Raw genomic sequence first — 13,478 nt, forward strand, 5'->3', positions numbered from 1 at the left:
CCCTCTCATGATTACATAGTTTCAGAACTTTAAATGAAGCCCCGATCACTTCAAGAAGTCTTGTGTGACACATAGAAGAGGCAACTTCAAGCTTGCCAAACCATAATGAAGACATACAAGAAAGTCATCTTTGAGCCTAGTAATAAGCCTACAAAGTGGTCTATCCATCAAACCCAAGACTGTTTCAATTCAAAATTCACAAGAAAATCTTTGCAAGTAAAAGTCATGGGCTTCCTATTCATCCTGAGGCTATTAAAGATGATGGCAAATGGTAAATGTGCATAAAACATAAAAACATTAGCATTTTAAGCTAAATCTTTCTTACTTATTGATATCACTCTAAGAGCTTCATTTAAAAAATATATGCTGTTTATGTAATATTTACCCAAAGCATGCATGAATTCATCTTCAGTGACGAGATCATGTATGTCCTCCTGAGTGTAGTCTGCAGTTGGTGGCTGGAAGTTATGGAGTCGCTTCTCTGGAGAGCACCAGCTGCTGGAGGGACTCGCAGGCCCACTGGAGTTGTTAGGATCGTCTGCAACACTGATATAAAACATTGCCAACAGCTGATGATGAATATCAGTTTTCACTTTTTATCTGAAAACTTATACAGTAGGTGTTCATTTATTTTGAAGGCATACTAGTGGAAAACACTGCTAAAAAGTAATTCACAGGGTATCAGTGCCCTCTAAAAAAATTATCTTTAGTTAGAACTGTTTTTCCCTGTCACTGCCAAACAGTGAACTGGTAGAAGTCACATGCCACTCCTCCCACTATATGGGTCTTTGTTTACTTTAACCTCTGGAAACTTTTAAAATCTTTATGGTGGATTAAATACTCAAGACAAGACAGTGTTCAGCTTAGGTCCTGAAGCTATAAATAGATACACTAATAACTAATAACAAAGTACCCAAAGATTATGTTTCAGCTATCTTACTTATATTCCAGCAACAGCAACTGTATTTGACACCTTTTCTGCATGCTTGCAATTGTAAAGAGGAAAAATACCATTTATATCATCATAAAAATGAAGCCAAGTGCAGAGAATTATAAGTGTTGAAATTAGTTTTAATCCATTTTTAATGATGTAATATTGACAGTTGGAAATAAATGGTATAAAATACCGACACAATGGAAATATAAACACATATGCAGTATAATGTGATCCTTTATTGACTACGTTTCGCCCACACAGTGGGCTTTTTCAAGTCACAAACAGAACTACCTGGGGTGGAAGGAACGCGAGTATTTATAGTCAGGTTCAGAGTGCTGAGGTCAGGTGGAGAATGCTGCATCTGATGATGTACCGAGTGGGGTTATAGAGTCTAAAATCTTGGGTAGCTTGGAAAGGAGATTGGACAAGTTTGTGAGCAGACCTTCTACAGTGTTCTTATGTGGGATAGCGATGAAGAAGCTTCTTGGCAAGTGGTTCAGCTATGTTATAGAAGCCACTATTCTGGTTGAAGTTGTCGGATATAGAAATAAGTGATGATTCCAGGATTCTTCGGTATTGAGTGTTGTCTTCTGTGGCGATAAGTCTTGAGTTTCTGTAGTTTATCAAGTGGTTGTGTGAATTACGGTGTTGTATGCAGGTATTCCTTGTGTCGTCAGACCTGCTTGCGTATTGGTGTTCTGAAATACGTGTTTGGAGGTCCCTTGATGTTTCGCCAACGTATAACTTGTTGCAGTCATTACAAGGGATTATGTATACCCCTGCAGAGGGTGGAAGCTTGTCCTGTCTATCACTGGTAATGTCCTTGATGGTCGTGGTTGTGGAGGTAGATACTTGAAATGAGGTATTGGAAAAGATGTTGGAAACGTGTTTGGCAATGGAGTTGGTGGGGAGGACTATGTATCTCTTCTCGGCAGTGTCTTCTCTGGGTGTGTTGAAGATGTCTAATGCTCAACCAGGTCGAGCCTTCAATCCAGTTCACACCTGAAGAAGAAGTCGACAACACTCTACCTTTCCTTGATGTTCTGCTTTGCAAAGCTGACCACGAACTTCGTTTTAAAGTCTATCGAAAACCCACCAACCAAAACGATCTTCTCCACTTTTACTCTCACCACGACACCAAAACCAAACGTGGTGTAATTATAGGCTTCTTCCTGCGTGCACTCAGAACCTGCAGCAATGAGTTTCTTGAAGAAGAATGCACGATGATTGAACAAGTATTTTCTAAACTTCACTATCCTCGTCACTTCGTCAGAGACTGCAGACGACGGGCATTAGACATCTTCAACACACCCAGAGAAGACACTGCCGAGAAGAGATACATAGTCCTCCCCACCAACTCCATTGCCAAACACGTTTCCAACATCTTTTCCAATACCTCATTTCAAGTATCCACCATGCATTTGCCCCCAATGTGAAAGATTACCTAACTGAAAAGAAATTAGAACTTAAGTGCCTCCTGGTGTTAGACAATGCCCCTGGTCATCCTACAGACGTGGCAGAGCGACTTTATGGGGACATGAGCTTCATTAAGGTGAAGTTTTTGCCTCCTAATACCACTCCTCTCCTGCAGCCCATGGACCAGCAGGTTATTGCAAACTTCAAAAAACTGTACACAAAAGCTCTGTTTGAAAGATGCTTTGTAGTGACCTCAGAAACTCAACTGACTCTAAGAGAGTACTTTAATATCCTCAATTGTGTAAACCTTATAGGTAAGGCTTGGGAGGGAGTGACTAAGAAGACCTTGAACTCTGCTTGGAAGAAACTGTGGCCAGAATGTGTAGACAAAAGGGATTTTGAAGGGTTTGAGGCTAACCCTGAGAGGATTATTCCAGTTGAGGAATCCATTGTGGCATTGGGAAAGTCCTTGGGGTTGGAGGTTAGTGGGGAGGATGTGGAAGAGTTGGTGGAGGAGGACAATGAAGACCTAACCACTGATGAGCTGATAGATCAACTTCAACAGCAAGAGGCCAGACCTGAGGAAACTGGTTCAGAGGAGGGGAGAGAGAAATTGAAGAAGTTGCCTACTACAAAGATAAAGGAAATCTGTGCAAAGTGGCTTGAAGTGCAAACCTTCATGGATGAAAATCACCCTCACACAGCTATTGCAAGCCGTGCTGGTGATTATTACACTGACAATGTTGTGAAACACTTTAGGGAAGTCATAAAGGAACGAGAGGTACAGGCCACTATGGACAGATATGTTGTGCGAAAGAAGTCCAGTGACTCTGAAGCTGGTCCTAGTGGCATTAAAAGAAGAAGGGAAGTAACCCCAGAAAAGGACTTGCCACCTCAAGTCTTAATGGAAGGGGATTCCCCTTCTAAACACTAACACTCTCTCTCCCCTCCTCCCATCCCATCAATCATCACCAGATCTTTGATAAAAGTAAGTGTCATGTAAGTGTGCATGCCTTTTTCAGTTTGTGTGTATTAAAATTAACATTTCATGTGGTAAAAAAAAAAATTTTTCTTACTTTTGGGTGTCTTGCACGGATTAATTTTATTTCCATTATTTCTTATGGGGAAAATTCATTCACATACCGATTATTTTGCATAACAATTACCCCTCTTGCACGGATTAAAATCGTTATGCGGGGGTCCACTGTACTGCATATGTGTTTATATTTCCAATATTGACAGTTGTAGCTTTCTCATGTCCTGCCTGGTTATTATTTTCTCTTAAGTGTGATATCATCTGAAATGAGAAATACAGTGGACATTTATAATTTGTACAGGTTATGTTCCTGAAAACTGTGCTACCATGACTTTTGGACTGAAAAAAAAAAAAAAACAGAAAATAGGATTGCATTCCTCACACCTCCCAAAATAAAAAAAAAATAAATAAAAACTAAAAAAAATATTAAAAATAAATATATAAAAATTAAAAAAAAAAAAAAAAAAAAAAAAAATACTGTAATACTTATTTCTACTTAATTTTGCCAATGAACATGCTCTGTGAAATGCCTGAACTCAAGTGAGGTTCACACAGTTAAAAGAAATATACATGTACTACAAAACTAAAGTGGCAAATGATTAAAAAACAAGCCCTGAAGAAACTAAACTATGTAATACCACAGTCACTGGGGCCATGGTAATAAATTCCCGGTCCCTGATGAACTTATTTCCCTAGGTTCTTAGAGTGCAAAATGAAACTGTGAACCGTTAACCAACATTATTAATATATATATCTCTTCAAAATTATTATCGGGTACATGTGAATAATCTTTTTCCAGTTATTTTTATATAGCTGGACCTGAGTACTGGAAATGGGAAGTACAATGCCTGCACTTTAAAGGAGAGGTTTAGGATATTGGCCGTTTGGAGGGATATGTTGTGTATCTTTTTACTTATATGCTTCTTCTGAACTGTTGTATTCTGAGCACCTCTACGAAAACAGTGATTATGTATGAGTGAGGTGAAAGTGTTGAATGATGATGAAAGTATTTTCTTTTTTGGGATTTTCTTTCTTTTTAGGTCACCCTGCCTCAGTGGGAGACAGCCAACTTGTTAAAAAAAAAAAAACTCTTCAAACAGGTGTAGTGTCTGATATATGAAGATGGCCAGTGTAATTCCTATTTTTAATGCAGGAGACAAGTCATTACCGTCAAATTACCGCCCAATAAGCCTGACCTCAACTGTAGGCAAATTACTAGTCAATTACAAATGATATTATTAGAAGCTTCTTATTCTTTTTAGTAAGCTATACGAGAAAAGGGGGTTACTAGCCCACTGCTCACGGTATTTTAGTTGACTTTTACAATACACATGGTTTATGGAGGAAAGATTCTTATTCCACTTCCCCATGGATATGAAAGGAGAAGTAATAATAACAAGATCTATTAAGATAAAATCAAAGAAAACTCAAATGAGTGTGTATGTATACAAAAATGTGTACATGCATGTGTAGTGTGACCTAAGTGTAGGTAGAAGTAGTAAGACATACCTGAAATCTTACATGTTAATGAGGCAGAAAAAAGGCCCCAGCAATCCTACCATCATGTAAAACAAATACAGGCTTCTGTTTTACACTCACTTGGCAGTACAGTAGTACTTCCTTGGGGGTAGCTGTCTACCAACCTACCACCTAAATTGTCATATCTGAGCGCCTCCACAAAGACAGTGATTATATATGAGTGATGGTAAAAGTGTTCAATAATGATGAAAGTTTTTTCTTTCTTTTTGAGGGTTTCTCTCTTTTTGGGCCACCCTGCCTCGGTGGGAAACAGCCGACATGATAAAAAAAATATATATATTAGACGCCATCTTGATAGGTATAATTTGATTAATGATACTCAGCATGGATTCATGAGGGGCCAATCATGCCTAACCAATTTACTGATTTTCTTTAGTAAAGCTTTTGAGGCTGTTGATCACGATAAAGAATTCAATATTATTTATTTGGATTTTAATAAAGCTTCTGACAGGGTACCAAACAAAAGACTATTCAAGAAAGTAGCAGATCACGGTATAGGGGGTAAAGTGCTGTCATGAACTGAGGCATGGCTCACCAACAAGAAGCAGAGTGTGCATAAATGGAGTTATGGAGTAAAATCTGAGTGGTGATCTGTAAAAAGTGGCATTCCACAGGGATCAGTTTTGGGCCTGTTGTTGTTCCTAATGTACATTAATGACCAGAGGCGTATCTAGGGTTGGTGTCACCCGGGGCGGAATCTTTGGTGTCACCCAGGGTGGCATCTTTGGTGTCACCCCTATGAAATCCAAGGGCAGGGGGGGATGGGGGTAGTAAACTCCAGTTACATCACTGCTGCATGATCAGTGACTAATGTTTAGCAATGAGAATGTTTAAGGGCCATAAACCGAACTTTATTAATGATAAAATAAATAATCATAGTAATATTGAGAAAACGTAAACTCAAATACCACTTTGAGTATAGGCATAGATCCTACATTTATTCATCTTCAACAATGAAAAAAAAAAACTTGAAAAATAAAGAAAAACACTAGTTCCGATTTGACCTTGAGTACAGGTAACATCTCAGTGAATCTGATATTACATTTCTTTGCCTTCAATCCTGCAAAATCATCTACCACATCATCAAAATCAATTATTTTCCCTATATAGGCCTACGGCTTCAAATCAAGAAGAAAGCTGGTAGGCCCACATGTGAGAGAAAGGGTCTGTGTGGTCAGTGTGCACCATATAAAAAAAAATCCTGGAGCACGCAGTGCATAATGAGAAAAAAAAATCCGACCTTTTTTTAATTAAAATGCCGACTTTGTGGTCTATTTTCGTATAGTATTTATGGTTGTATTCTCGTTTTCTTGGTCTCATATGATAGAATGGAAAACATATTATAGAAATAGAGGTGATTTTGATTGATTTTACTATAAAAAGAACCTGGAAATGGAGCTCAAAGTAGGGGAAATGTTTGATTTTTGCCAATGTTCAAAAGTAAACAAATGATGTCATTGTCCAATAAATGTCCAACTAGCCATTCTAATATGCAGTCATGAATGGGTTGATGTTATTTATACAATTATTATAGTATTGCAGTAGTCTGCATAATAGTAAATCTTCTATTTTCTGTTTGAATAAAAATTCAAAATAGAAAGCAAGAGTAATATCAGAGGGGCCTGGAGACATGACTGATGAACAAAGAAAATGTTATTTTAGAGTCAGGAATGTCTGCATTGTTCATTCTGGACCTTATTTTGAAATTGTCATATTTTTTTAGTTTTCTTGAAATTAGCGAAATTGCAAATTTCTGACCACGTTATTGGGTAGTTGAAATTGGTCAATGGGCAGTTTCTTGTACTCAATCGATAGAAAAAACGGAGTTCTAAAGAAATAGCTATGAGTTTGGTCGACTGAAACAATGGAATTAGCCCAAAATAGGGCTCAAAGTTGGCAAAATCGCCGATTTGTAAATATCGCCGAGGTCGCTAACTTTGCGAAAGCATAATTCCATCAGTTTTCCACCAAATTTTGTCTTTTTTGGTGTCAATACAATCGGGAAAAGATTCTCTATCATTTCATAAGAAAACATTTTTTTGTTTTTTAATTTTGCGACACAAGGAGACACCTCAGGATTGGGGGTTGCGACAGTCAAGGGGTTAACGTGCTAGTGACACCCCTGCTTTTCAATTGGGGGATGTTGCATTGTCTGCCACGTCTTTTGCTTTCGCTGTGAGTGATTTTCGTGTGCAAGTTCGGTACTAGTCCCTCTAGGATTTTCCAGGTGTATATAATCATGTATCTCTCCCGCCTGTGTTCCAGGGAATACAGGTTCAGGAACTTCAAGCACTCCCAGTAATTGAGGTGTTTTATCTCATGCGCGCTGTGAAGGTTCTCTGTACATTTTCTAGGTCAGCAATTTCACCTGCCTTGAAAGGTGCTGTTAGTGTGCAGCAATATTCCAGCCTAGATAGAACAAGCGACCTGAAGAGTGCCATCATGGGCTTGGCATCCCTAGTTTTGAAGGTTCTCATTATCCATCCTGTCATTTTTCTAGCAGCTGCGATTGATACAATGTTATGGTCCTTGAAGGCGAGATCCTCTGACATGATCACTCCCAGGTCTTTGACGTTGGTTTTTCGCTCTATTTTGTGGCCGGAATTTGTTTTGTACTCTGATGAAGTTTTAATTTCCTCGTGTTTACCATATCGGAGTAATTGAAATTTCTCAATGTTGCACTTCGTATTGTTTTCTGCAGCCCATTGAAAAATTTGGTTGATGTCCGTCTGGAGCCTTGCAGTGTCTGCAATGGAAGACACTGTCATGCAGATTTGGGTGTCATCTGCAAAGGAAGACACGGTGCTGTGGCTGACATCCTTGTCTATGTCAGACATAAGGATGAGAAACAAGATGGGAGTGAGTACTGTGCCTTGTGGAACAGAGCTTTTCACCGTAGCCGCCTCAGACTTTACTCTGTTGACTACTACTCTTTGTGTTCTGTTTGTGAGGAAATTATAGATCCATCTACCAACTTTTCCTGTTATTCCTTTAGCACGCATTTTGTGCACTATTACACCATGGTCACACTTGTCGAAGGCTTTTGCAAAGTCTGTATATATTACATCAGCATTCTTTTTGTCTTCTAGTGCGTCTAGGACCTTGTCGTAGTGATCCAATAGTTGAGACAGACAGGAGCGACCTGCTCTAAACCCATGTTGCCCTGGGCTGTGTAATTGATGGGTTTCTAGATGGGTGGCGATCTTGCTTCTTAGGACCCTTTCAAAGATTTTTATGATATGGGATGTTAGTGCTATCGGTCTGTAGTTCTTTGCTATTGCTTTACTGCTATATAGGAACGAAGGATTTTTCTCTTATGTTGCTGCAGCACGGTTTTGGTCATTAGTGTTACCTTCTTTAGAGGCTCTATGGTGTCACCCTCTAAATGGTGTCACCTCCCCCCCCCCCGCCCCCCTTACGATGCCACTGTTAATGACCTTGATGAGGGAATAACTAGTGACATGAGCAAATTCACTGGTGACACGAGAGTTAGTAGGATAATTGATTCAGACAAAGATGTCACTGAACTTCAGGAGGATTTAGACAAACTCATGTTGTGGTCAGAAAAGTGGCAGATGCAGTTCAGTGTAGATAAATGCAAAGTTCTGAAGCTCGGGAATGTCTGTAACCTTAGCATTTATAAACTAAATGATGTAGAATTTGGCCATACAAGTTCTACATCCAATGGGGGTTGTGGTAAGAAGAAACCTGAACCCAAGACAGCAATGCCTAAGCATTCGTAATAAGGCAAACATATTACTGGGCTTTATATCAAGAAGTACGTATTAGCAACAGAAGTCCATCAGACAAATTATAGCTTTACACATCATTAGTAAGGCCTCGTTTTGATAAATTCATTAGAAAACATTCAGCAAAAAATGACAAAATCAATAAACAACGTAAGAAATCTTCCATATGAAGAAAGATTCAGGTCCCTTAAATTACATTCTCTTGTAAAACGAAGAATGAAGGGAGACATGATTGAAGTGCATAAGTGAAAGATGGGTATTAACAAAGGAGATATAAATAAGGTCCCGAGAATATCCCTCTAAGAGAGAATCCACAATAATGGATTCAAATTAGATAAATTTAGATTTAGAAAGGATATAAGAAAGTACAGTGGTACCTGGACTTACGAGTGCCCCAACTTACAAATTTTCTGAGTTACGAGCCATCGCTCGGTCGATTTTTTGCTGTGAACTGTGAGCCAAAATCCAAGTTATGAGGGAGCTTCAGATATGCCACCACAGTGCACATGGTTACCTCACCATGGAAGCATCTGTCTTGTGTTGTGCTTGCGTTTTGTGCCAAATTTTTTGCCAAGTTTATTTTTTCTAACCATGGGTCCTAAGAAAGTAAGTGCAAAGGACAGTGCTGAGAAGATGATGTCCACTGAATTAAAGCATAAAATCACAGAAAAACACGGGCGAGGTGTGCGTGTAGTTGACTTGGCGAGGCAGTACAAACGTAATATGTACTTCGTGCCTTGTGTCTTCTCGCAGAGAAGGCACGAGGCATTTATGCTGATTTACTTCCGAGATATTCACCCAAAATGCAGGCTGGTCTCCTGACTCAGGAAAATAAAAGTCTGAGCAAATCGCTTTTGTTTTAGTGTTTTCCTTATGAAACTAGTGATCTAGTGCAGCTAGCCTCACAAATATTCTGTTTTCTCTTATAATAAGACCTCAGAATGGGAAGATATGGTCAGAGCGATAATTATTTTTACCTCGGGAGTGGCCACCACCACTCATCACATAATGACATTTTATTCATTCTAGAGTATAGATCATATTTCTATGTTATTTATATTGTTTATTATGTCATATTAGATCAATTGTGATAGATAAATAAGCTGCAGTGTTGCTATTAGCGTCATATTGAAGTATTTTCTCCTGCCTCCCGAGAGCCAGGAATTCCGCTGGAACAGATTAATGGCATGTCAATTAATTTCAATGAGGAAAACTGATTTGATATACGAGCAAACTGAGTTACGAGCTGGGTCATGAAACAAATTAAACTCGTAAGTTAAGGTACCACTGTATTGGTTTGGAAATAAGGTAGTCTATGAGTGGAACAGTCTGCCTAGTAGGGTTACTGAAGCTAGAACCTTGGGTAATTTCAAGTTTATTCATTATTATTAACACATCAGCCATCTCCCACATGTCTTGCCATAGGCGAGCTTACAGTACAGTTATAAAACTGCAACATTAACACATCTCCTTCAGAGTGCATACACTGTACAGTGGACCCTCACATACCGTTGGCATCACATAACGTTAAATCCGCATACCGATACATTTTATCACTAAAATTTTGCCTCGCATACTGCTAAAAAACTTGCTCAGCGCTATTTGTCCGAGATGCTTCTAATGTGCGGCCTGAGCCAGCTTCACACGTTCCGCCGGTGGCATTGTTTACAAGCCAGCCTCCGTGGTAACATCCAAGCATACAATCGGAACATTTCGTATTATTACAGCGTTTTTGGTGATTTCATCTGCAAAATAAGTGACCATGGGCCCCAAGAAAGCCTCTAGTGCTAACCCAGTGGTAAAAAGGGAGTGAAATACTATCATACCACAGTCAGCTGCTGCTGCACCACGGTCAGCTGTTGCTTGACCAGTCAGCTGTTGCTGGATCAGTCAGCTGCTGTTGCACCTCGATCAGCTGTTGCTGGACCAGTCAGCTGTTGCTGGATCAGTCAGCTGCTTCTGCACCACGATCAGCTGTTGCTGGACCAGTCAGCTGTTGCTGGATCAGTCAGCTGCTGCTGCACCACGATCAGCTGTTGCTGGATCAGTCAGCTGTTGCTGGATCAGTCAGCTGTTGCTGGACCAGTCAGCTGTTGCTGGACCAGTCAGCTGTTGCTGGATCAGTCAGCTGTTGCTGGACCAGTCAGCTGTTGCTGGATCAGTCAGCTGCTGCTGCACCACGGTCAGCTGCTGTTGCACCATCAGCTGTTTCTGAACATGACTCGTCCCGAACCTGTCCGTCCAGCCTGAGCGCCTGCCTTGCCGTCATTGTTTACAAGCCAGGGTGGCCGGTTGCATACATACATTCGACACATTTTGTATTATTCCATTATTTATAGTGCTTGTAACTGCTAAATAAGCCACCATGGGCCCAAAGAAAGCTTCTAGTGCCAACCCTGTGGTAAAAAGGGTGATAAATACTATCGTACCACGGTCAGCTGATAAATTGGACCAGTCAGCTGTTGCTGCACCACAGCTGCACCATGGTCAGCTGTTGCTGCACCACAGCTGCTGCTGCACCATGGTCAGCTGCACCACAGCTGTTGTTGTTGCTGCACCACCATCAGCTGTATTACTCGAAGATGTGGAGAGAGTGTTGTTGGTGTGGCTTAACGTGAAACAATTACCGAGAAACGATTAACCCCGGAGGGTTAGCCACCCAGGATAACCCAAGAAAGTCAGTGCATCATCGAGGACTCTCTAACTTATTTCCATTGGGGTCCTTAATCTTGTCTCCCAGGATGCAACCCACACCAGTCGACTAACACCCAGGTGAACAGGGAAAAACGCCTGGAACTAGTGCTCATATTGGTGAATTTAAAGCCAGCAAAGGTTGGTTTAAGAGATTTAAGAATCGTAGTGGCATACACAGTGTGATAAGGCCTGTTCTGGAAGAAAATGCCAAACAGGACCTACAGTACTCAGGAGGAAAAGGCACTCCCAGGACGCACTGTCTCATCAGTCATTGCTGCATCTTCAATAAAGGTAAGTGTCATTTATTCTTCATTTAGTAGTAGTACATGCACAATATATACTGTGCATGTACTACTCTACTATTGTGCATGTATCCTTCTCTTTGTGTGTAGGAAAATGTATATTTCATGTGGTAAAATTTTTTTTTTCATACTTTTGGGTGTCTTGAACGGATTAATTTGATTTCCATTATTTCTTATGGGGAAAATTCATTCGCATAACGATAATTTCGCATAACAATGAGCTCTCATGAACGGATTAATATCGTTATGCAGGGGTCCACTGTACTTCCCATCTCCAGGACTCAAGCCCAGCCTGCCGGTTTCCCTGAATACCTTCATAAGTGTTACTTTGCTCACACTCCAACAGCATGTCAAGTCCTAGATACCATTTGTCTCCATTCGCTCCTATCTAACACTCTCAAGTTTCAAGTTTAGGTTGAATAAATTCATAAGTGAGATGGGTTAAATTTAAGCAGAATTTGCACATAAGTTAAAAGGGTTATCAAAGCTTATTGTATGGATAGCACTGAAATTGGATTGAGCAAATATTTTTGTTAATGGGTTGGATTTGACACAGACCTGCCAAGTATGGGCCAAAAGGCTGTGTTGCAGTGTTCCTCCTTTCTTATGTTCTAATTTATTTCCACATGATACAAAGTTTGTACAAAACTGGATGACATTACATCTCTTGCACACAAAGCCCCTTAGTTATGCAGAACATTCCTGGCAAGCTTAAACCTAACTAACATATAGAAAGACTGAAGAATTTTACATATATACAGTGTAACCTCAGTTTTCGTCATTAATTCGTTCCAGAAAGTTTGATGAAAACCGAATTCGACGAAAACTGAAGAAACATTTCCCTTAAGGAATGATGTAAATTCAATTAATCTGTTCCAGACACCCAAAATTATTAACAAAAAATACATTTTATAGAGAATAACTATAGTTTTACATTCAGAAAATGATGAGAAATAAATATAGGGACTAATGAAATGGATAAATGAACATTTAACATCTTTTTACCTTTACTGAAGACTCTTGTTGGCATAGAGAAGACGGCGAGGAGGGGAGAGGGAGGAGAGGTTATCTCTACCACCATCACTACCAAGTGTGGACAGTCGTACATGGTTATAAACGACCATAATTTTTAAAGGGATGAACTGGTAAGCCAGCGGAAGGCCTCGGTCAGATGACCAAAGCTCCAAAGGCGGGTCATCATCTGACTAAGACCCATGTCAGGAAACATTTGTCATGTTTCCTGACGAATGTTACCTAACCTAACCCAACCATCACTACTACCCTCTACCACCATCACAACCATTACCACCCTCTACCACCATCACTACCACCCTCTACCACCATCACTACCACCCTCTACCACCATCACTACCACCCTCTACCACCATCACTACCACCCTCTACCACCATCACTACCACTCTCTACAAACGAGAAACAAAGCCAGACTGACTCAGAACACGTGGGATGCTTTGTGTGGGCGGGGATGGACACGTTCTATATGGCAGACTACTGTCAACTCAACGAAAACCGACGTGATGAACAAAAACTGGGACAAAATTTTGACACACACACACACAAAAAAAAAAGGGCATCGAAAACTGAATGTGACGAAAACCGGGGCAAATGAAAACTGAGGTTCCACTGTATAAGAAAATAACACTTCTACTGAGAATGAAAAACCAAATGAAATCATGGAATAATGAAAACATGTGCTATGACTGCACAACTTAAGGTTTTCAACTGTACATTGGAGTTCAGATGGCTATCTCTTTTTAAAAGTTGCTCTAATTTCATTAATGCTGAC

The 13,478-nt window shown here is 40.0% G+C and overlaps 1 protein-coding gene across 3 annotated transcripts in view; it reads right to left on the reverse strand.

The window, feature by feature from the left end:
• Positions 1-13,478, reverse strand: part of LOC128685463 (uncharacterized) — an 84,224-nt gene that overhangs the window by 39,333 nt on the left and 31,413 nt on the right. For all 3 annotated transcript variants that reach the window (XM_070082933.1, XM_070082934.1, XM_070082930.1), the window contains one exon: positions 386-546. In XM_070082933.1, coding sequence (XP_069939034.1) covers positions 386-546 — 161 coding nt within the window. The remainder of the gene's footprint in view (positions 1-385; positions 547-13,478) is intronic.

This window comes from Cherax quadricarinatus, chromosome 8 (assembly GCF_038502225.1).
Source record: "Cherax quadricarinatus isolate ZL_2023a chromosome 8, ASM3850222v1, whole genome shotgun sequence".
Taxonomy (NCBI): Eukaryota; Metazoa; Arthropoda; class Malacostraca; order Decapoda; family Parastacidae; genus Cherax; species Cherax quadricarinatus.